The 24276-nt window shown below is 41.8% G+C and overlaps 1 protein-coding gene across 1 annotated transcript in view; it reads left to right on the top strand.

Annotated features, from left to right (window-relative positions):
• Positions 1 to 18334, top strand: part of LOC139764688 (uncharacterized) — a 44355-nt gene extending 26021 nt beyond the window's left edge. Inside the window, exons 2-5 of the mRNA XM_071691572.1 lie at positions 7646 to 8300; positions 14705 to 15017; positions 16266 to 16411; positions 16870 to 18334. Of these exons, the coding sequence (XP_071547673.1) occupies positions 7646 to 8300; positions 14705 to 15017; positions 16266 to 16411; positions 16870 to 17344 (1589 nt within the window). The 3' untranslated portion in view covers positions 17345 to 18334. The remainder of the gene's footprint in view (positions 1 to 7645; positions 8301 to 14704; positions 15018 to 16265; positions 16412 to 16869) is intronic.
• Positions 18335 to 24276: the final 5942 nt, after the last annotated feature.

The following is a 24276-nucleotide window of genomic DNA, read 5'->3' on the forward strand; positions in this document are numbered from 1 at the left end:
CCCCTCTCCCGAAAACAACTAAATTTTTATATGGACTTCCAAGGAGCATACTTTCTGCAGCTCTCCTCAGTCTCTTCATACATACATCCCATGCCGCAACAAACTTGCTGTGAAGGTCCTTACGTATGCAGACGACCTTCAAAGCGTATATCCACCACCTCACACCCCGAAGCCGTACAATCATGGCAATGTACTCACACAGTTGGAACATAAGTTCTCCCAGAACAGAATGTCAGGATCACCAAAGAAATCCTCAATCGCTCTATTAACCTTAAGACAAATATGAATTAGCGCACAAACCTGAAGTTACCTTGAAATGGACAGTCACTCCCCTCTGAACTATATATCAACTATTCTAGGCGCTACATACGACGCACATATGACATCACATGCCCACCACTAATAACAACACAAAATCAACGTTCAAAAATAATTGGCCTCAGAACACTAACTGGCACCGGATTTGGGCAAGAAAAAAAATCTTCTAACATCCATAACAAACAATTCCTCCCTCATCTTCAAACTATGCCTTAACCTGCCGGGTCTTCCATCCTCTTAACAACAAATATATACTGTAAAACCACACTGGACCAATCACTAGCTACCTAGACACCAGAAGCCCTCAAATCACATTCACAGTGAAAAAAACATCCCACCTTCACATGCTGTCACTCAGTTACTCATGACAACACATTAGCACCTCCGAACGTAAGCTCTCAAGAACTAACTTCTAATCTGCAATAAGAAAAAAAGCTTACTCCTTCTTCACATTTCAGTAACCTCTATTCACAGATCGCCCATCTCTAAACCACAAAAAACTGACAAAACATTAAAATAACCCGTCAAGCATTAAACAACCGACCTCCCAGCTCGGTCTTAAAACACGCCAACCCATCAACTTTTCACCCTCATAAACCACACTTCCTAGACAAGCACGAGTTACACTCCCCAGATAAACACGAGTCTCACTCTCCCAACTAACCTCCTGGACATCTTCCTTCACTACAACAAGAACAACGACTTTTTTCAATTTTTCAACACTCCTAAACCCTTCATGCCAACAATTTAACTACCAAGGGAAGACGCGAATCATTTACGACCAACCGAAGGACGTTGGCCAGCTTTCTGATTGCTGAGGGAAAGTCATAAGGACAGACAGGACTCCTGGGGTAGACTATGGTAACGGCCTTGACACATGACTTTTATCACTAAAAATTTAGGTTAATGATATTTTTTTTATATCTCTAGGGAGGGAAAAATCTTTTCAATTCAAATCAAACCTTCCAGCACATCGTTTCATTACTCTGACGGTTTTGAGAAGTAACAGAATAACGTTTTCTTCGCAGTGGAGAAGTGTGAAAGGCTCCTGGGGCGAAGCTCAACCCACATACGGAGGGAGTGTGCAAAAATTGATACGTTCCCCACGGGAAAGTAAGACCCACCTGACGGAGGAGACGGTGCGAAAACTGGGAGAGGTTCCCCAGGCAGGCAAAGTCCCCATCTGACGAGGAACAGTGTAACAAAAAAAGAGGAGGTTCCTCAGGACCAGCTCAGAACAAACCTGATGTGAGAAGAGCACGCAAGAAGTGAGCGAGGTTCCCCAGGGCCAGCAAAGACCACCTGACGAACAAGATTGGGCAAGAAGAAGAGAGGCTCCTCAGGTCGCAGCTCGAACAATCCTGACGGAGGAGAGTGTGCGAAAAAACTCTGGAGATCGACAAGGGCAGCGAGGCCCAACTGCTCTCCTGGCAGATCAAAAACTTCACCAAGAGGGCGATAACTATGCCTGCGAGTACCCACGTCGTGGTCCAGTACGCTGTGATGGTACCCGGGAGAAGACCTACGTGGCGAAAATGAACCGCGTCCTACGGCTCGGGGCAATTTCTGGTCATGATGCAACCTACTTGTCAGAAGGACCCGCTACCCACGAGATCTTCCAGGAGAGCGAACTCCTGGAACGATATGGGCATCACGGAACTTCAGGTGAGTGAACTGTGTCCAGTTCCTTTAAGATTAGGATTAAAGAAGACGAAGAGATACGTATCGTGTGGCTATTAGCGCCATTACATCAACAGTAATGTTAAGTTTACCGCCGGTAACTTTTGCAGGGAAAGTATTCCGCGCATAAAGGAGCCAATCCACTAGGTCAATGTAGTTTCTCTTCTTTCGGAGGCTTGGAGAAGAATCAAATCAAAAATCATTTCTACTGCGTTCATGTAGGTAATGTCCTGTTACCACGGAGCAATTCATCTTATAAGAATGCTCCAAAAAGGAATAAATTTGCCTTCCAAAAGAACACCACATTGCCACGAAAGAGACTAAATATACCCTCCCAGATACTAAATATTGCCTCCGTAAGATCAAATATTACCTCTAAAAGACAAAATACTTGCCTCCAAAAAGACTAAAAAAAAAGTCTAAATATCAACTTCAAAAATAACAAAATATTGCCGCCAAAAAAGACACCAACTGCCTCGAAAAGACACTAAATATTGCCTCCGCAAAGACAAATATAGTGATTACTACTAGATATATATATATATATTATATATATATATATATATATATATATATATATATATATATATATATATAAATATTTCTAACTCTCTAAAAGGGGAAACAGAAGGAGTCACGCGGGAGTGCTCTCTCCTCGAAGGCTCAGATTGGGGTGTCTAAATGTGTGTGGATGTAACCAGATGAGACAAAGGAGAGATAGAATTATGTTTTATGGAAAGAAACCTGATGTTTTGGCTCTGAGTGAAACGAAGCCAAGGGAAAGGGGAAGAGTGGTTTGGGAATGTTTTGGGAGTAAAGTCAGGGGTTAGTAATGAACAAGAGCAAGGGAAGGAGTAGCACTACTCCTGAAACAGGAGTGGTGGGAGTATGTGATAGAGTGTAAGAAAGTAAACTCTAGATTGATATGGGTAAAACTGAAAGTGGATGGAGAGAGATGGGTGATTATTGGTGCATATGCACCTGGGCATGAGAAGAAAGATCATGAGAGGCAAGTGTTTTGGGAGCAGCTGAGTGAGTGTGTTAGTAGTTTTGATGCATGAGACTGGATCATAGTAATGGGTGATTTGAATGCAAAGGTGAGTAATTTTGCAGTTGAGGGAATAATTGGGGTACATGGGGTGTTCAGTGTTGTAAATGGAAATGGTGAAGAGCTTGTAGATTTATGTGCTGAAAAAGGACTGGTGTTTGGGAATACCTGGTTTAAAAAGAGAAATATACATAAGTATACGTATGTAAGTAGGAGAGATGGCCAGAGAGCGTTATTGGATTACGTGTTAATTGATAGGCGCGCGAAAGAAAGACTTTTGGATGCTAATGTGCTGAGAGGTGCAAGTGGAGAGATTTGTAGAGGTTTTCACAAAAGAAGAGAGAACGTTGGGGTGAAGAGAGTGGTGAGAGTAAGTGAGTTTGGGAAGGAGACTTGTGTGAGGAAGTACCAGGAGAGACTGAGTACAGAATGGAAAAAGGTGAGAGCATAGGACGTAAGGGGAGTGGGGGAGGAATGGGATGTATTTAGGGAAGCAGTGGTGGCTTGAGCAAAAGATGCTTGTGGCATGAGATGCGTGAGACGTGGGCAGATTAGAAAGGGTAGTGAGTGGTGGATGAAGAAGTAAGATTATTAATGAAAGAGAAGAGAGAGGCATATGGACGACTTTTGCAGGGAAATAATGCAAATGTCTGGGAGATGTATAAAAGAAAGAGGCAGGAGGTCAAGAGAAAGGTACGAGAGGCGAAAAAGAGGGGAAATGAGAGTTGGGGTGAGAGAGTATCATTAAATTTTAGGGAGAATAAAAAGATGTTTTGGAAGGAGATAAACAAAGTGCGTAAGACAAGGGAACAAATGGGAGCATCAGTGAAGGGGGCAAATGGTGAGGTGATAACAAGTAGTGGTGAAGTGAGGAGATGGAGTGAGTATTTTGAAGGTTTGTTGAATGTGTTTGATGATAGAGTGGCAGATATAGGGTGTTTTGTCGAGGTGGTGTGCAAAGTAAGAGGGTTAGTGAGAATGATCTGGTAAACAGAGAAGAGGTAGTAAAAGCTTTCCGGAAGATGAAAGCCTGTCAAGGCAGCGGGTTTGGATGGTATTGCAGTGGAATTTATCTAAAAAGGGGGTGACTGTATTATTGACTGGTTGGGAAGGATATTTAATGTATGCATGACTCATGGTGACATACCTGAGGATTGGCGGAATGCGTGCATAGTGCCATTGTACAAAGGCAAAGGGGATAAAAGTGAGTGCTCAAATTACAGAGGTATAAGTTTGTTGAGTATTCCTGGGAAATTATATGGGAGGGTATTGATTGAGAGGGTGAAGGCATGTACAGAACATCAGATTGGGGAAGAGCAGTGTGGTTTCAGAAGTGGTAAAGGATGTGTGGTTCAGGTATTTGCTTTAAAAATGTATGAGAAATACTTAGAAAAGCAAATGGATTTGTATGTAGCATTTATGGATCTGGAGAAGGCATATGATAGAGTTAATAGAGATGCTCTGTGGAAGGAATTAAGAATATATGGTGTGGGAGGTAAGTTGTTAGAAGCAGTGAAAAGTTTTTATCGAGGATGTAAGGCATGTGTATGTGTAGGAAGAGAGGAAAGTGATTGGTTCTCAGTGAATGCTGATTTGCGGCAGTGATGCGTGATGTATCCATGGTTTTTTAATTTGTCTACGGATGGGGTTGTTAGGGAGGTAAATGCAAGAGTTTTGGGAAGAGGGGAAAGTATGCCATCTGTTTCGGATGAGAGAGTTTGGGAAGTGAGTCAGTTGTTGTTCGCTCATGATACAGCGCTGGTGGCTGATTCGGGTGAGAAACTGCAGAAGCTGGTGAATGAGTTTGGTAAAGTGTGAGAAAGAAGAAAGCTGAGAGTAAATGTGAATAAGAGCAAGTTTATTAGGTACATTAGGGTTGAGGGACAAGTCAACTGGGAGGTAAGGTTGAACGGAAAAAAAAAATGGAGAAAGTGAAGTGTTTTCGATATCTGGGAGTGGACTTGGCAACGGATGGAACCATGGAAGCGGAAGTGAATCATAGGGTGGGGGAGGGGGCGAAAGTTCTGGGAGCGTTGAGGAATGTGTGGAAGTCGAGAACGTCATCCTAAAAGTAAAAATGAGTATGTTTGAAGGAATAGTGGTTCCAACAATGTCATATGGTTGCTAGGCGTGAGCTATAAATAGAGTTGTGCGGAGGAGGGTGGATGTGCTGGAAATGAGATGTCTGAAGACAATATGTGGTGTGATGTGGTTTGATCGAGTAAGTAATGAAAAGGTAAGAGAGATGTGTGGTAATAAAAAGAGTGTGGTTGAGAGAGCAGAAGAGGGTGTTTTGAAATGGTTTGGTCACATAGAGAGAATGAGTGAGGAAAGATCGACCAAGAGGATATATGTGTCAGAGGTGGAGGGAACGAGGAGAAGTGGGAGACCAAACTGGAGGAGGAAAGATGGAGTGAAAAAGATTTTGAGTGATCGGGGCCTGAACATGCAGGAGGGTGAAAGGTGTGCAAGGAACAGAGTGAATTGGAACGATGCGGTATAACGGGGTCGATGTAATGTGGATTGAACCAGGGCATGTGAAGCGTCTGGGGTAAACCATGGAAAGTTCTGTGGGGCCTGGATGTGGAAAGGGAGCTGTGGTTTCGGTGCATTATACATGACAGTTAGAGACTTAGTGTGAACGAATGTGGCCTTTGTTGTCTTTCCGCGCACATGCGGGGGGAGGGGGTTTTCATTTCATGTGTGGCAGGGTGGCGACGTGAATGAATTAGGGCAGACAGTATGAATCATGTACATGTGTATGTATGTATATGTCTGTGTGTGTATATATATGTATACGTTGAGATGCATAGGTATGTATATTTGTGTGTGTGGACGTGTATGTATATACATGTGTATGTGGGTGGGTTGGGCCATTCTTTCGTCTGTTTCCTTGCGCTACCTCGCTAACGCGGAAGACAACGACAAAGTATAATATATATATTTACATATATATATATATATATGTATATATATATATATATATATATATATATATATATATATATATATATATATATATATATATATAATGCACTCACAAAAAACATCCTCGATAGATTGAATCAGCCACAACCCACAACCCCCTCCCGTGCAGTACGAGTGGCTATAGACACCTACAAAGCATTTGACCCGTGTTCCTGCACATCCTCACATAAAGAATGCTTGTCACCGCCCTCCACAACAATTACAAAAAAATTGTTGACCAATATGAGAGCCAGCCGCCAGGCCAGAGTGAATCACAACAGCCTCTCCTCGAAAACACTTAAATTTTATGATGGACTTCCCAAGGAGCAGTACTTTCTGCAGCTCTCTTCAGTCTCTTCATACATGACATCCCATTGCCTCAAGCAAACCTTGCTGTGAAGGTCCTTACGTATGCAGACGACCTCAAAGTCGTATATCACACCACCTCGACACCACGGTAGCAGTAGCAATCAATGCAGATGTACATCACACAGTTGGAACATTAGTTCTCCCAGAACAGAATGTCAGGATCACCAAAGAAATCCTCAATCGCTCTATTAACCTTAGACAAATATGAATTCAGCGCACACCTGAAGTTACCTTGAAATGGACAGTCACTCCCTCTGAACTATATATCAACTATTCTAGGCGCTACATACGACGCACATATGACATTCACTCCCCACACTAATAACAACACAAAAACAACGTTCAAAATAATTGGCCTCAGAACACTAACTGGCACCGGATTTGGGCAAGAAAAAAAAATCTTCAACATCCTATACAAACAATTCATCCGCTCATCTTCAAACTATGCCTTACCTGCCGGGTCTTCCATCCTCTTACAAGCAAATATATAGCTGTCAACCACCTGGACCAATCACTAGCTACCTAGCAACCATAAGCCCTCAACACCTTCACAGTGAAATAAACATCCCACCTTAACATGCTTGTCACTCAGTTACTCATACAACAGCATTAGACTCCTCCGAACGTAAGCTCTCAAGAACTAACTTCTAATCTGCAATAAGAAATAAAAAGCTTACTCCTTCTTCACATTTCAGGTAACCTCTATGCACAGATCGCCCATCTCTAACCATCAAAACACTGACAAAACATTAAAATAACCCGTCAAGCATTAAACAACCGACCTCCCAGCTCGGTCTTAAACTCAACCCATCAGACTTTCACCCTTCATAAACCACACTTCCTAGACAAGCACGAGTTACACTCCCCAGATAAACACGAGTCACACTCTCCCACTTACGCTCCTGGACATCATCCTTCACTACAACAAGAACGAACGACGTTTCAACACGTCCTAAAACCCTTCATGCCAACAATTTAACTACCAGAGGGAAGACGCGAATCATTTACGACTCAACCGATGGACGTGGCCAGCTTTCTGATTGCTGAGGGAAAGTCATAAGGACAGAAAGGACTCCTGGGGTAGGACGGTATGGTATACGGCCTTGACACATGACTTTTATCACTAAAAATTTAGGTTAAGATTTTTTTTTGTTATATACTCTACGAGGGAAAAATATTTGTATCAATTCAAATCAAACCTTCCCAGCACAACGTTTTATCTCTGACGTTTGAGAAGTAACTGAATAAGCGTTTTCTTCGCAGTGGAGGAAGTGAGAAAGGCTCCTGGGGGCGAAGCTCAGACCCACATGACGGAGGGGAGTGTGCAAAAAGTTGAAGTTCCCCACGGTGAAAGTAAGACCCACCTGACGGAGGAGACGGTGCGAAAACTGGGAGAGGTTCCCCAGGGCGAGGCTAAGTCCCATCTGACGGAGGACAGTGTACAAAAAGATGAGGAGGTTCCTCAGGACACAGCTCAGACAAACCTGATGGAGAAGAGCACGCAAGAAGTGAGCGAGGTTCCCCAGGGCGCAGCTAAGACCCACCTGACGAACAAGATTGGGCAAGAAGAAGGAGAGGCTCCTCAGGACGCAGCTCGTACAATCCTGACGGAGGAGAGTGTGCGAAAAACTCTGGAGATCGACAAGGGCAGCGAGGCCCAACTGCTCTCCTGGCAGATCAAAAACTTCACCAAGAAGGGCGATAACTATGCCTGCGAGGTAACCAGCGTCGTGGTCCAGTACGCTGTGGATGGGGTACCCCGGGAGAAGACCTACGTGGCGAAAATGAACCGCGTCTACGGCTCGGGGCAATTTCTGGGCATGATGCAGACCTACTTTGTCAGGGAAGGGACCTGCTACCTCGAGATCTTCCCCAGGATGAGCGAAATCCTGGAACGATATGGGCATCACGGAATCAGGTGAGTGAACTGTGTCCAGTTCCTTTAAGATTAGGATTAAATAAGACGAAGAGGATACGTATAGTGTGGCGTATTAGCGCCATTACATCAACAGTAATGTTAAGTTACAGGCGGTACTTTGCATGGAAAGTATTCGCGCAGTAAAGGTATCCAATCCAAAGGTCAATGTAGTTTCTCTTCTTCGATGCCTTTGAGAAGAATCAAATCAAAAATCATTTCTAACTGCGTCTTGTTAGGTAATGTCCTGTTACCACGGAGCAATTCATCTTAAAATAATGCCTCCAAAAAGATAAATTTGCCTTCCAAAAGAACACACATTGCCACGAAAGAGACTAAATATTACCCCCCAGATGACTAAATATTGCCTCCGTAAGATCAAATATTACCTCTAAAAGACAAAATATTGCCTCCAAAAAGACTAAAAAAAAAGTCTAAATATCAACTTCAAAAATACAAAATATTGCCGCCAAAAAAGACCACATACTGCCTCGAAAGACACTAAATATTGCCTCCGCAAAGACCAAATATAGTGTTACTATATATATATATATATATATATATATATATATATATATATATATATATATATATATTTCTAACTCTCTAAAAGGGGAAACAGAAGGAGTCACGCGGGGAGTGCTCATCCTCCTCGAAGGCTCAGATTGGGGTGTCTAAATGTGTGTGGATGTAACCAGGATGAGAAAAAAGGAGAGATAGGTAGTATGTTTATGGAAAGGAACCTGGATGTTTTGGCTCTGAGTGAAACGAAGCTCAAGGGTAAAGGGGAAGAGTGGTTTGGGAATGTCTTGGGAGTAAAGTCAGAGGTTAGTGAGAGGACAAGAGCAAGGGAAGGAGTAGCACTACTCCTGAAACAGGAGTGGTGGGAGTATGTGATAGAGTGTAAGAAAGTAAACTCTAGATTGATATGGGTAAAACTGAAAGTTGATGGAGAGAGATGGGTGATTATTGGTGCATATGCACCTGGGCATGAGAAGAAAGATCATGAGAGGCAAGTGATTTGGGAGCAGCTGAATGAGTGTCTTAGTGGTTTTGATGCACGAGACCGGGTTATAGTGATAGGTGATTTGAATGCAAAGGTGAGTAATGTGGCAGTTGAGGGAATAATTGGTATACATGGGGTGTTCAGTGTTGTAAATGGAAATGGTGAAGAGCTTGTAGATTTATGCGCTGAAAAAGGACTGGTGATTGGGAATACCTGGTTTAAGAAGCGAGATATACATAAGTATACGTATGTAAGTAGGAGAGGTGGCCAGAGAGCGTTACTGGATTACGTATTAATTGATAGGCGCCCAAAAGGACCGAGGGTGTGGGGTTGCCGCTTACGTGAATGACAGATGGTGTTCACAAATTAATGTTAAGAAGAGCTACTGTGACAACAACATCGAGTATTTAGCGTTCACCTGTCGACCCTTTTATCTACCACGTGAATTTAATAAGATAATCCTAGTACTTGTATATATACCCCCGGATGCGAACGAAGTTATAGCAGCTGATATACTAGAAAATTGTGTTACAAACTGTGAAAATGAGAGCCCGAACAGTGCAATAATTATTTTAGGAGATTTTAATCATTGTGATTTTCAAGGAAAAGTCCGTACGTACGAACAAACAGTAAAGTGTCCCACAAGAGGTAAGGCGACACTGGATAAGATGTATTGTAATATTAAAGATGGATATAAAGTTTTTAAACGAGCAAACATTGGAAATGGAGACCATAACATGCTATACTGTGTACCTACATATAAACAATTACTGAAAAGAGTCAAATCGAAAGAAATTGAAATTAGAGAATGGGACGATAACAAGAGACAACGATTACAAGCGTGTTTTGACTGTACAGACTGGTCTGTCCTGATAGAAAACAGGACTGATATCAACACTAACTTAGATATTTTCAATGAATACTTTCACTTTTACTTTGATATGATCGTACCTACAAAAACAATAAAGATATACCCAAACAATAAACCATGGATTAAAAAAGAACTAAAATCTATGCTAAATGAAAAACACAGACTCATGCGAAATGGAAGTGATGTTGAAAGAAGAACATTGCAAAGTAATATTGATAAAAAAAATTACTGAATCGAAAAGAATATACAAAGAAAAAGTTGAAGGCTTGTTTAAAACAGAGTAAAAGACGCTTGGAAAGGACTTAAAACCCTGTGCGGGCACAAGAAGAAACAAAGTGTGCCTGAACCGGAAAATATCAACACATATGTAAATGAAATGAACGCGTTCTTTGCGAGATTTGAAAGACATGATTTCAGTGATGCGTGTAATGAGGTAATGACAGAAATTCAATCTAACAATGATGAAAGAATTATAATTAGGCAAGAAGACGTACAGAAGTCCCTGCAGAATATTCGGGCAGGTAAAGCTACAGGGCCAGACGGGATACCTGCTAGGGTACTTAAATGCTGTGCAAAACAATTGACACCCGTACTGACCACATTATTTCAGGACTCGCTGGATCAGGGACTGGTGCCTTATAAATGGAAAGAATCTGAAGTGAAACCTATTGCAAAAATTAATCACCCAAAAGATCATAAAGACTTCAGACCTGTAGTACTAACATCTAATATTATGAAATGTTTAGAAAGCATTGTGAAAAACTATATCTATGAAAAAACAAATAATTTAAAAGACCCTATGCAATTTGCTTATCGTAATAATAGGAGTGTACAGGATGCAACACTTGTACTATGAAATGATATTAATAAGCATTTAGATAAGCCCAAATCACAAATTAGAGCACTATACATTGATTTTAGTTCAGCATTTAATACAATGCAACCTCATATTTTGCTCAATAAAATGCTAGAATTGGGTGTAAATAGAAATATCTTAACATGGATTTTTAGCTTTTTAACCCAGAGACCCCAATATACCAATGTAAATAATGTTAAGTCTAATGTGATAGTCACCAACACAGGAGCCCCCCAAGGTTGTGTATTGTCCCCAGCTCTTTTCACCTTGTATACAGATGATTGTAGAAGTGAAATTGATGATTGTACTATTATAAAATATGCTGACGATACAGTTATCTTAGGAAAAATTGTAAATAATAATTATGAAGGCTATTTAACTCAAGTTAAAAAATTCGTTGACTGGAGTAAACAAAATTTTTTGGAGCTTAATGTAAAGAAAACGAAAGAGATGATATTTGATTTCAGAACTAAAAATAAACACGTACCAGACCTATTAACAATTGAGGAGGAAAACGTAGAAAGAGTAAACCAGTATAAGTATTTGGGCTTTATGACTGATGACCAGTTGAAGGGAAGTGTTAATACAAGGAAATGTAACCAAAGATTACACTTTGTACGTATCTTGCATAACCTACATGTAGATAAAATGGTAATTAGCCTATTTTACAAATCAATTTTAGAATCAGTTATAAATTTTTCAATCACTGCCTGGTATGTAAAACTTACTTGCAAAGATAAAAAGAAGTTGGGAAGGATTGTTAAGAAAGCAAGAAAACTAGGTGCAGAGACCACATCCCTGAGTGAGCTTTATCAAGAAGGTACAATGAAACAAGTAGACAGAATGATGAAAGATGTAACGCATCCGCTACATGATTGTTACACGTATCTTAAATCTGGTAGAAGGCTAGCTCTGCCCAAGCTGCGCACTGATAGATACAAAAAGTCGTTTGTACCTAAAAGCATTCTGCTTTTCAATCATCTATCATCACTATAACTTCTAGCTTTAAGCTTCATGATAACTGTAGGTGATGGTTCATGATAGGGATGGTGACAAGCTGATATCGCATGTACACAATAGCAAAGTAACATTTTATATGAAATAACCTATGCAATATTTCTTGTTAATATTTTAATGTCTTTTTTTACAACTACTAAGGAGCTCTAAAGCCAAAACGAATTTCATTTTCTATTACATTTTGTATAACAATTTGACGAATAAAGTATCTTATCTTATTTTATCTTAATGTGCTGAGAGATGCAACTGGAGGGATGTCTGATCATTATCTTGTGGAGGCGAAGGTGAAGATTTGTAGAGGTTTTCAGAATAAAGAGAGAATGTTGGGGTGAAGAGAGTGGTTAGAGTAAGAGAGCTTGGGAAGGAGACTTGTGTGAGGAAGTATCAGGAGAGACTGAGTACAGAATGGAAAAAGGTGAGAACAAAGGAGGTAAGGGGAGTGGGGGAGGAATGGGATGCATTTAGGGAAGCAGTGATGGCTTGCACAAAAGATGCTTGTGGCATGAGAAGAGTGGGAGGTGGGCAGATTAAAAAGGGTAGTGAGTGGTGGGATGAATAGGTAAGATTGTTAGTGAAAGAGAAGAGAGAGGCATTTGGACGATTTTTGCAGGGAAATAATGCAAACGAGTGGGAGATGTGTAAGAGAAAGAGGCAGGAAGTCAAGAGAAAGGTGCAAGAGGTGAAAAAGAGGGCAAATGAGAGTTGGGGTGAGAGAGTATCATTAAATTTTAGGGAGAATAAAAAGATGTTTTGGAAGGAGGTAAATAAAGTGCGTAAGACAAGGGAACAAATGGGAACTTCAGTGAAGGGGGCTAATGGGGAGATGATAACAAGTAGTGGTGATGTGAGAAGGAGGTGGAGCGAGTATTTTGAAGGTTTGTTGAATGTGTTTGATGATAGAGTGGCAGATATAGTGTGTTTGGGTCGAGGTGGTGTGCAAAGTGAGAGGGTTAGGGAAAATGATTTGGTAAACAGAGAAGAGGTAGTAAAAGCTTTGCGGAAGATGAAAGCCGGCAAGGCAGCGGGTTTGGATGGTATTGCAGTGGAATTTGTAAAAAAGGGGGGTTACTGTATTGTTGACTGGTTGGTAAGGTTATTTAATGTATGTAAGACTCATGGTGAGGTGCCTGAGGATTGGTGGAATGCTTGCATATTGCCATTGTACAAAGGCAAAGGGGACAAAGGTGAGTGCTCAAATTACAGAGGTATAAGTTTGTTGAGTATTCCTGGGAAATTATATGGGAGGGTATTGGTTGAGAGGGTGAAGGCATGTACAGAGCATCAGATTGGGGAAGAGCAGTGTGGTTTCAGAAGTGGTAGAGGATGTGTGGATCAGGTGTTTGCTTTGAGGAATGTATGTGAGAAATATTCAGAAAAGCAAATGGATTTGTATGTAGCATTTATGGATCTGGAGAAGGCATATGATAGAGTTGATAGAGATGCTCTGTGGAAGGTATTAAGAATATATGGTGTGGGAGGCAAGTTGTTAGAAGCAGTGAAAAGTTTTTATCGAGGATGTAAGGCATGCGTACGTGTAGGAAGAGAGGAAAGTGATTGGTTCTCTGTGAATGTAGCTGTCACGTAGTAATGCACCGAAACCACAGCTCCCTTTCCACATCCAGGCCCCACAGAACTTTCCATGGTTTACCCCAGACGCTTCACATGCCCTGCTTCAATCCACTGACAGCACGTCAACCCCGGTATACCACATCGCTCCAATTCACTCTATTCCTTGCCCTCCTTTCACCCTCCTGCATGCTCAGGCCCCGATCACACAAAATCTTTTTCACTCCATCTTTCCACCTCCAATTTGGTCTCCCTCTTCTCCTTGTTCCCTCCACCTCCGACACATATATCCTCTTGGTCAATCTTTCCTCACTCATCCTCTCCATGTGCCCAAACCACTTCAAAACACCCTCTTCTGCTCTCTCAACCACGCTCTCTTTATTTCCACACATCTCTCTTACCCTTACGTTACTTACTCGATCAAACCACCTCACACCACACATTGTCCTCAAACATCTCATTTCCAGCACATCCATCCTCCTGCGCACAACTCTATCCATAGCCCACGCCTCGCAACCATACAACATTGTTGGAACCACTATTCCTTCAAACATACCCATTTTTGCTTTCCGAGATAATGTTCTCGACTTCACACATTCTTCAAGGCCCCCAGGATTTTCGCCCCCTCCCCCACCCTATGATCCACTTCCGCTTCCATGGTTCCATCCGCTGCCAGATCCACTCCCAGATATCTAAAACACTTCACTTCCTCCAGTTTTTCTCCATTCAAACTCACCTCCCAATTGACTTGACCCTCCACCCTACTGTACCTATATATATATATATATATATATATATATATATATATATATATATATGTGTGTGTGTGTGTGTGTGTGTGTGTGTGTGTAGCATTAAATCACTCTAGGATCGAACTTCTTTTCACTGGATTCCTGAGCCAAAAACGTTACTCAGCTTCATTTCCAGGATCCCCAATGCCACAATCACTGCGAGTTCCCTTTTCCAAGAATTCCCCCCCCCAAAAAAAAAAAAAAACAAGAAATGTCATCTTGAATTTCCATAAATAAAATGAATACCGAGTTTCTTTTCCTAGGATCAACGCAAACCACTGTCGAGTTTCCTTTTTCCAGAATCCCCAAGGCCTATTACGGTAGCTACGAAAAGGGCAAGGAGGTGTTGTTGCTGGAGGACCTTCGCGCCAAGGGTTTCCGGATGTACGACAGGCGACGGGGTCTTGACGTGCCACACGCTACGTTGGTGCTGCAGGAGCTGGGGAGGATGCACGCCGCCTCGATCCTGCTGGAGAGGAGTCTCCCGAACCGTAGCCTAAACAAGACTTGGGACGTCTTCTCAGAGCCTTGGCTGGAAGATGAGAACGTCAGAAAGATGTTTCAGTCTATGGTCTCCAACCAGCTAGAGGGAGCAGCAGAGATAGTGGAAAAGGTGTGCTTTTTTTTTTTGACAATTTATTAAGTAAGCAAAATTTATTGAGATATGCTTATAATTCTAATAAAAGAACTGTAGGCACAATATTGAAATATGCCCGGTAGTTAGAAAATTTAAAAACTAACGCAGTCTAAGAATGTGTTTACAGGTTGTATCCTTTATCCGAAATGCTTGGGACCAGAAGTGTTTCGGATTTTGGATTTTTCGGATTTTGGAATATTTCCATATACATGAGTTATGGAAAACAGGATGGTATGCAAACAAATGGGTTAGAGCTGAGACATACCCCAACGTTTCGACCGTTCAAAGGTCTTCCTCAGAAGATACTTATTCCAGGAATCGGTAGGACCATATTCCCCAACAAGTCATGGTCATCCGGACGGACGCCTTGGCGTGTCGCGCTCTGATTGGATAGCTTGTTCTGCTGCCTTCACTCGTTCAAAGCGATCTCTGCTGCCTGACGAGACCAGCAGATGAACCCAGACCTTGTGTTAACGTTGTCTTTGGTAGCGATGTAAACCGCTTCAAATATCTTCGTAATTTGTAAGCCCTCGTGCAGTATTCTCGCCTCGTCCCACTACAAGGATTTGCAGCGACGAGTTCCGCTTTGTTTACATCGTGCTGAGACTTGCATGATGTAAAGTGTTAACAATGTCATCTTCAACGTCTCTTATCACTTTCACCTTGATTCAAGACCATTTTCACTGTCGATCAGTAAATGAACAACTGGAGCATCATTATCTACAGGCCTTTTTGATATTTTCAACATCTTTGTATCACAGAGCAGAGAATATGCAATAAAACACAATGAGTAATGCATGTAGGTCTAGCGGCGACAATGGTTGGTAACAAACTAACGTCAAAAAAATATCGAACTTTTCAGCATTTGCGATTTCGGGTTTTCGGATTAGGGATGCTCAATCTTTTAAACGGGGATCCAGTACCACTGTGGCAAAGAAGGATCTGGTAGTGGATGCCTCCGTGGTGCAGCGGTTAGCGTTGTTCAATTCGAATAAGTTCTGTGACATGCTCCTCATTACATGAAACCTGTACTGTCTAGCGTCCAGTGTTTTCTTAGACAAAAGTACATCAACCTGAAAGAGCCTAGACGATTCTGCAAGTGATGACGTTATCTATAATGCCACAGTCAGTATAACATTAGCTAATGTCTAGCCTTGATTCATAAACATTAATCAAATAATCAGGTAACTGGGATGTGAATTAAACCTTACCATATGCCCACAGGTACCGAACTACGAACATGTGGTGAAATGGATCCGCAACATCAAAGACGAGGCCGTGGAAACGTATTTCGATAGCCTACTCACCCTCAACACTAAATTTTCAGTCCTCATCCACGGAGACTGCTGGACCAACAACTTCCTTTTCAGGTACGTTTGCGAAATTTTGTCCTGACAACAACACCAGTCACTAACAGATCACATCAGCAAATTTCTGTCTGTGTTGGGAATGACAGGAATCTAACACAGCTGATTTTAATATCATAATGTGGCGTTATGCAAGCTGTAACCCTAGATATTTTCAGAACAAAAATCCCATAAGGCATAATGCGTAATGATCTGTAGAATTGCATATCCTCATTTAATTTTTTCTTGTCAAACATTCCCTTAGCATAAAATGACTTGACTCCCTATATCCTCCTGTAAACCCTTCCAAATCCTCTGCTACTACTTATTGCTTTCTTCTCACTGAAACCATATACCGCACATCCTCAAGTTGCTTCAGTAAATCCATCTTTTATCGTGTTTATATAGCAATATACTCTTGATTATACCCAAACGTACACTCGTCAAATAATATATGAATAAAGAAATAATATCTTTTTCAGGTACGATGCCGCTGGAGTTCCCATCGAAGTAATGTTGGTCGATCTTCAGTATATGCGCCAAGTCTCACCTGTGTTGGATCTTAACTACTTCTTGTACTCGAGCTTTGACGGCCATGACCGCAAGACCAACTTCCAGGCCTTTCTGAGCACTTACTACGACTCTTTCAAGAGTGTTCTGGAAGCTGGAGGGGCTCCAGTGCCCTTCACTTACGAAGAACTCCGCCGGGAGTTCAATGATAATATGATGTTCGGCTGTTTGTCAGCGATATTTCTAGTTCCCACTGCACTGAGTGAGGACGATGATGTGGTGCGTCTTGAAGATATAACCGACGACAACATGGATACCTTCTCAAAAGATCGGCAGCAGAAATTTGTACGAATGAGCCAACGCGCTGGAAGTGCTCTCAAGGATAGGTTGTTAGACACCTTCGAAGACATGATAGAGGCAGAGATTATATGCGAGCGTCATAAATAATGCTATTAAATATAGCTATGGAGGCGGAGTTATAGGCTAGGTTATTGAATCATGACAGGGATTATATAAAGTCGCTTTGGCTAGGCTATGAAAACATTAAGCTATTAAATGAAAATGCTAAGCTATTAAATAAAAAATGTGGCGGGGATCATAAAATAATTTTTTTTTTCGGAGTTACAAATCAAAATATACAGAAAAATTACCAAAAACCAATCGAGAAACTGACTGACTAGCCACGGGAAAAACAACCACACACATCAGGTCTGATGGATAGGCTATACAACATGAGAAACAGGAATCTTTAAGCTTACGGAACTTTTTTTCTTACAGAATTAAAAACCATAAGTTACACACACACACACACACTAAACGTGTGTATGCATACTCTTTCCATAAAGATTATCAAGGGTGAATCAATTTGTACACTTAAATTACTTGAGTCACTGAGCAAAATCTGCGTTGGCCTTACTAACTCCTGTAAGATACTAAGTTTTTTGAATAATACATTCTTTTTTTTTACATATTGATGCTGACGCCTTCAATATGTGCCATATATCTTGAAATGCCCAATTCAGTTGTTTTTTGTTTCTCTACATCTTTCAAAACTTCACTAACTCTACTATTTCTCATAAATATGTTTTCTATATCATCCCCTCATTATTTCATTCACCTTAATTTTACATCACAAGCAACTGGGAGAAAAAGCGGAGTGTACATTTCAATTCATCAAAGTCTGTATTCTAATTGCGATAGGTAGGACTTCACTCCTGAAGATGTGGTATCGTTTGCTTACGACACCCGACCTGTCCTTTCAGTACATAATCGTAAACACACATTTGCTGCAGTACACAGAAGAAGGAGGCAGAGAGAGAGAGAGAGAGAGAGAGAGAGAGAGAGAGAACAAATGCAGATGATGGAATATGCTAACTATGCCAACTTGTCCAGAGAACACATCGCCCGGACAATAAAATGCATCGGGAAGAACAATCAGTTCTGCTCGTTTATCATCCAAACCATTTTCTTCAACTCTTGAATGATTCATAATATTGTCCTGTGGAAAAGATTTCTTTCCGTTCATATGTAGCTAGTACAGTGTCGACCGCATAGGTTCGAATCCTGGTTACGGCAGTCATCCCAGCTGTTCATCCATCCCTGAGGGTTAGTCGATAAAATGGGTACCAAACTCAGGCTAGGATATATATATATATATATATATATATATATATATATATATATATATATATATATATATATATATACATATATATATATATATATATATATATATATATATATATATATATATATATATATATATATATATTATTTTTATTTATTTTGCTTTGTCGCTGTCTCCCGCGTTTGCGAGGTAGCGCAAGGAAACAGACGAAAGAAATGGCCCAACCCACCCCCATACACATGTATATACATACACGTCCACACACGCAAATATACATACCTATACATCTCAATGTACACATATATATACACACACAAACACATACATATATACCCAAGCACACAATTCACACTGTCTGCCTTTATTTATTCCCATCGCCACCTCGCCACACATGAATTACCATCCCCCTCCCCCCTCATGTGAGCGAGGTAGCGCTAGGAAAAGACAACAAAGGCCCAAATTCGTTCACACTCAGTCTCTAGCTGTCATGCAATAATGCCCGAAACCACAGCTCCCTTCCACATCCAGGCCCCACACAACTTTCCATTGTTTACCTCAGACGCTTCACATGCCCTGATTCAATCCACTGACAGCACGTCAACCCCGGTATACCACATCGCTCCAATTCACTCTATTCCTCGCCCGCCTTTCACCCTCCTGCATGTTCAGTCCCCGATCACTCAAAATCTTTTTCACTCCATCTTTCCACCTCCAATTTGGTCTCCCACTTCTCGTTCCCTCCACCTCCGACACATATATCCTCTTGGTCAATCTTTCCTCACTCATTCTCTCCATGTGCCCAAACCATTTCAAAACACCCTCTTCTGCTCTCTCAACCACGCTCTTTTAATTTCCACACATCTCTCTTACCCTTACATTACTTACTCGATCAAACCACCTCACACTACACATTGTCCTCAAACATCTCATTTCCAGCACATCTACCCTCCTGCGCACAACTCTATCCATAGCCCACGCCTCGCAACCATACAACATTGTTGGAACCACTATTCCTTCAAACATACCCATTTTTGCTTTCCGAGATAATGTTCTCGACTTCCACACATTTTTCAAGGCTCCCAGGATTTTCGCCCCCCCCCCCCCCCCCCCCCCCCCCCCCCCACCCTATGATTCACTTCCGCTTCCATGGTTCCATCCGCTGCCAGATCCACTCCCAGATATCTAAAACACTATACTTCCTCCAGTTTTTCTCCATTCAAACTTACCTCCCAGTTGACTTGACCCTTAACCCTACTGTACCTAATAACCTTGCTCTTATTCACATTTACTCTCAACTTTCTTCTTTCACACACTTTACCAAACTCAGTCACCAGCTTCTGCAGTTTCTCACCCGAATCAGCCAACATCGCTGTATCATCAGCGAACAACTGACTCACTTCCCAAGCTCTCTCATCCACAACAGACTGCATACTTGCCCCTCTTTCCAAAACTCTTGCATTCACCTCCATATCAACCCCATCCATAAACAAATTAAACAACCATGGAGACATCACACACCCCTGCCGCAAACCTACATTCACTGAGAACCAATCACTTTCCTCTTTTCCTACACGTACACATGCCTTACATCCTCGATAAAAACTTTTCACTGCTTCTAACAACTTGCCTCCCACACCATATATTCTTAATACCTCCCACAGAGCATCTCTATCAACTCTATCATATGCCTTCTCCAGATCCATAAATGCTACATACAAATCCATTTGCTTTTCTAAGTATTTATCGCATACATTCTTCAAAGCAAACACCTCATCCACACATCCTCTACCACTTCTGAAACCACACTGCTCTTCCCTGATCTGATGCTCTGTACATGCCTTCACCCTCTCAATCAATACCCTCCCATATAATTTACCAGGAATACTCAACAAACTTATACCTCTGTAATTTGAGCACTCACTGTTATCCCCTTTGCCTTTGTACAATGGCACTATGCACGCATTCCGCCAATCCTCAGGCACCTAACCATGAGTCATACATACATTAGATAACCTTACCAACCACTCAACAATACAGTCACCCCCTTTTTTAATAGATTCCACTGCAATACCATCCAAACCTGCTGCTTTGCCGGCTTTCATCTTCCGCAAAGCTTTTACTACCTCTTCTCTGTTTACCAAATCATTTTCCCTAACCCTCTCACTTTGCACACCACCTCGACCAAAACACCCTATATCTGCCACTCTATCATCAAACACATTCAACAAACCTTCAAAATACTCACTCCATCTCCTTCTCACATCACCACTACTTGTTATCACCTCCCCATTAGCGCCCTTCACTGAAGTTCCCATTTGCTCCCTTGTCTTACGCACTTTATTTACCTCCTTCCAAAGCATTTTTTTATTCTCCCAAAATTTAATGATACTCTCTCACCCCAACTCTCATTTGCCCTCTTTTTCACCTCTTGCACCTTTCTCTTGACCTCCTGTCTCTTTTTTATACATCTCCCACTCAATTGCATTTTTTCCCTGCAAAAATCGTCCAAACCCCTCTCTCTTCTTTTTCACTAATAATCTTACTTCTTCATCCCACCACTCACTACCCTTTCTAATCAACCCACCTCCCACGCTTCTCATGCCACAAGCATCTTTTGCGCACTCCATCACTGATTGCCTAAATACATCCCATTCTCCCCCACTCCCCTTACTTCCATTGTTCTCACCTTTTTCCATTCTGTACTCAGTCTCTCCTGGTACTTCCTCACACAAGTCTCCTTCCCAAGCTCACTTACTCTCACCACCCTCTTCACCCCAACATTCACTCTTCTTTTCTGAAAACCCATATAAATCTTCACCTTAGCCTCCACAAGATAATGATCAGACATCCCTCCAGTTGCACCTCTCAGCACATTAACATCCAAAAGTCTCTCTTTCGCGCTCCTGTCAATTAACACGTAATCCAATAACGCTCTCTGGCCATCTCTCCTACTTCCATATGTATACTTATGTATATCTCGCTTTTTAAACCAGGTATTCCCAATCACCAGTCCTTTTTCAGCACATAAATCTACAAGCTCTTCACCATTTACATTTACAACACTGAACACCCCATGTATACCAATTATTCCCTCAACTGCCACATTACTCACCTTTGCATTCAAATCACCTATCACTATAACCCGGTCTTGTGCATCAAAACCACTAACACACTCATTCAGCTGCTCCCAAAACACTTGCTTCTCATGATCTTTCTTCTCATGCCCGGGTGCATATGCACCAATAATCACCCATCTCTCTCCATCAACTTTCAGTGTTACCCATATCAATCGAGAATTTACTTTCTTACATTTTATCACATACTCCCACAACTCCTGTTTCAGGAGTACTGCTACTCCTTCCCTTGTTCTTGTCCTCTCACTAACCCCTGACTTTACTCCCAAGACATTCCCAAACCACTTATTTTGCTTTGTCGCTGTCTCCTGCGTTAGCGGATAGCGCAAAGAAACAGACGAAAGAATGGCCCAACCCACCCACATACACATGTATATACATACACGTCCACACCCGCAAATATACATACCTATACATCTCAATGTATACATATATATACCCACACAGACATATACATATATACACATGTACATAATTCATACTGTTTGTCTTTATTCATTCCTATGGCCACCCCGCCACACATGGAATAACAACACCCTCCCCCCTCATGTGTGCGGGGTAGCTCTAGGAAAACATAACAAAGGCCCCATTCATTCACACTCAGTCTCTAGTTGTCATGTAATAATGCAATGAAACCACAGCTCCCTTTCCACATCCAGGCCCCACAGAACTTTCCATGGTTTACCCCAGACGCTTCACATGTCCTGGTTCAATCCACTGACAGCACGTCGACCCCGGTATACCACATCGTTCCAATTCACTCTATTCCTTGCACTCCTTTCACCCTCCTGCATGTTCAGGCCCCGATCAATCAAAATCTTTTTCACTCCATCTTTCCACCCCCAATTTGGTCTCCCACTTCTCCTCGTTCCCTCTACCTCCGACACATATATCCTCTTGGTCAATCTTTCCTCACTCATTCTCTCCATGTGACCAAACCATTTCAAAACACCCTCTTCTGCTCTCTCAACCACACTCTTTTTATTACCACACATCTCTCTTACCCTATTACTACTTACTCGATCAAACCACCTCACACCACATATTGTCCCCAAACACCTCATTTCCAGCACATCCACCCTCCTGCGCACAACTCTAGCCCACGCCTCGCAGCCATACAACATTGTTGGAACCACTATTCCTTCATACATACCCGTTTTTGCTTTCCGAGATAATGTTGTTCGACTTCCACACATTCTTCAAGGCTCCCAGAACTTTCGCCCCCCCCCCCCCCCCCCCACCCTTTCATTCACTTCCGCTTCCATGGTTCCATCCGCTGCCAAATCCACTCCCAGATATCTCAAACACTTCACTTCCTCCAGTTTTTCTCCATTCAAACTTACCTCCCAATTGACTTGACCCTCAACCCTACTGTACCTAATAACCTTACTCTTATTCACATTTACTCTCAACTTTCTTCTTTCACACATTTAGCAAACTCAGTCACCAGCTTCTGCAGTTTCTCACATGAATCAGCCACCAGCACTGTATCATCAGCGAACAACAACTGCTCACTTCCCAAGCTCTCTCATCGACAACAGACTACATACTTGCCCCTCTTTCCAAAACTCTTGCATTCACCTCCCTAGCAACCCCATCCATAAACAAATTAAACAACTAAAGACATCACACACCCCTGCCGCAAACCTACATTCACTGAGAACCAATCACTTTCCTCTCTTCCTACACGTACACATGCCTTACATCCTCGATAAATACTTTTCACTGCTTCTGACAACTTGCCTCCCACACCATATATCCTTAATACCTTCCACAGAACATCTCTATCAACTCTATCATATGCCTTCTCCACATCCATAGATGCTAATCCATTTGCTTCTCTAAGTATTTCTCACATACATTCTTCAAAGCAAACACCTGATCCACACATCCTCTACCACTTCTGAAACCACACTGCTCTTCCGTTATCTGATGCCCTATACATGCCTTCACCCTCTCAATCAATACCCTTCCATATAATTTACCAGGAATACTCAACAAACTTATACCTCTGTAATTTGAGCACTCACCCTTATCCCCTTTGCCTTTGTACAATGGCACTATGCAAGCATTCCGCCAATCCTCAGGCACCTCACCATGAATCATACATTAAATACATACATTAAATACATACATTAAATAACCTTACCAACCAGTCAACAATACAGTCACCCCCTTTTTTAATAAATTCCATTTCAATACCATCCAATCCCGCTGCCTTGCCGGCTTTCATCTTCCGCAAAGCTTTTACTACCTCTTCTCTGTTTACCAAATCATTTCTCCCTAACCCTCTCACTTTGCACACCACCTCGACCAAAACACACTATATCTGCCACTCTATCATCAAACACATTCAACAAACCTTCAAAATACTCACTCCATCTCCACATCACCACTACTTGTTATCACCTCCCCATTAGCGCCCCTTCACTGAAGTTCCAATTTGTTCCTTTGTCTTACGCACTTTATTTACCTCCATCCAAAAGCATTTTTTTATCCTCCCTAAAATTTAATGATACTCTCTCACCCCAACTCTCATTTAGCCCTCTTTTTCACCTCTTGCACCTTTCTCTTGACCTCCTGCCTCTTCTTTTATAGACCTCCTGCCTCATTGCTTT

This window comes from Panulirus ornatus, chromosome 50, assembly GCF_036320965.1.
Source record: "Panulirus ornatus isolate Po-2019 chromosome 50, ASM3632096v1, whole genome shotgun sequence".
Classification (NCBI taxonomy): domain Eukaryota; kingdom Metazoa; phylum Arthropoda; class Malacostraca; order Decapoda; family Palinuridae; genus Panulirus; species Panulirus ornatus.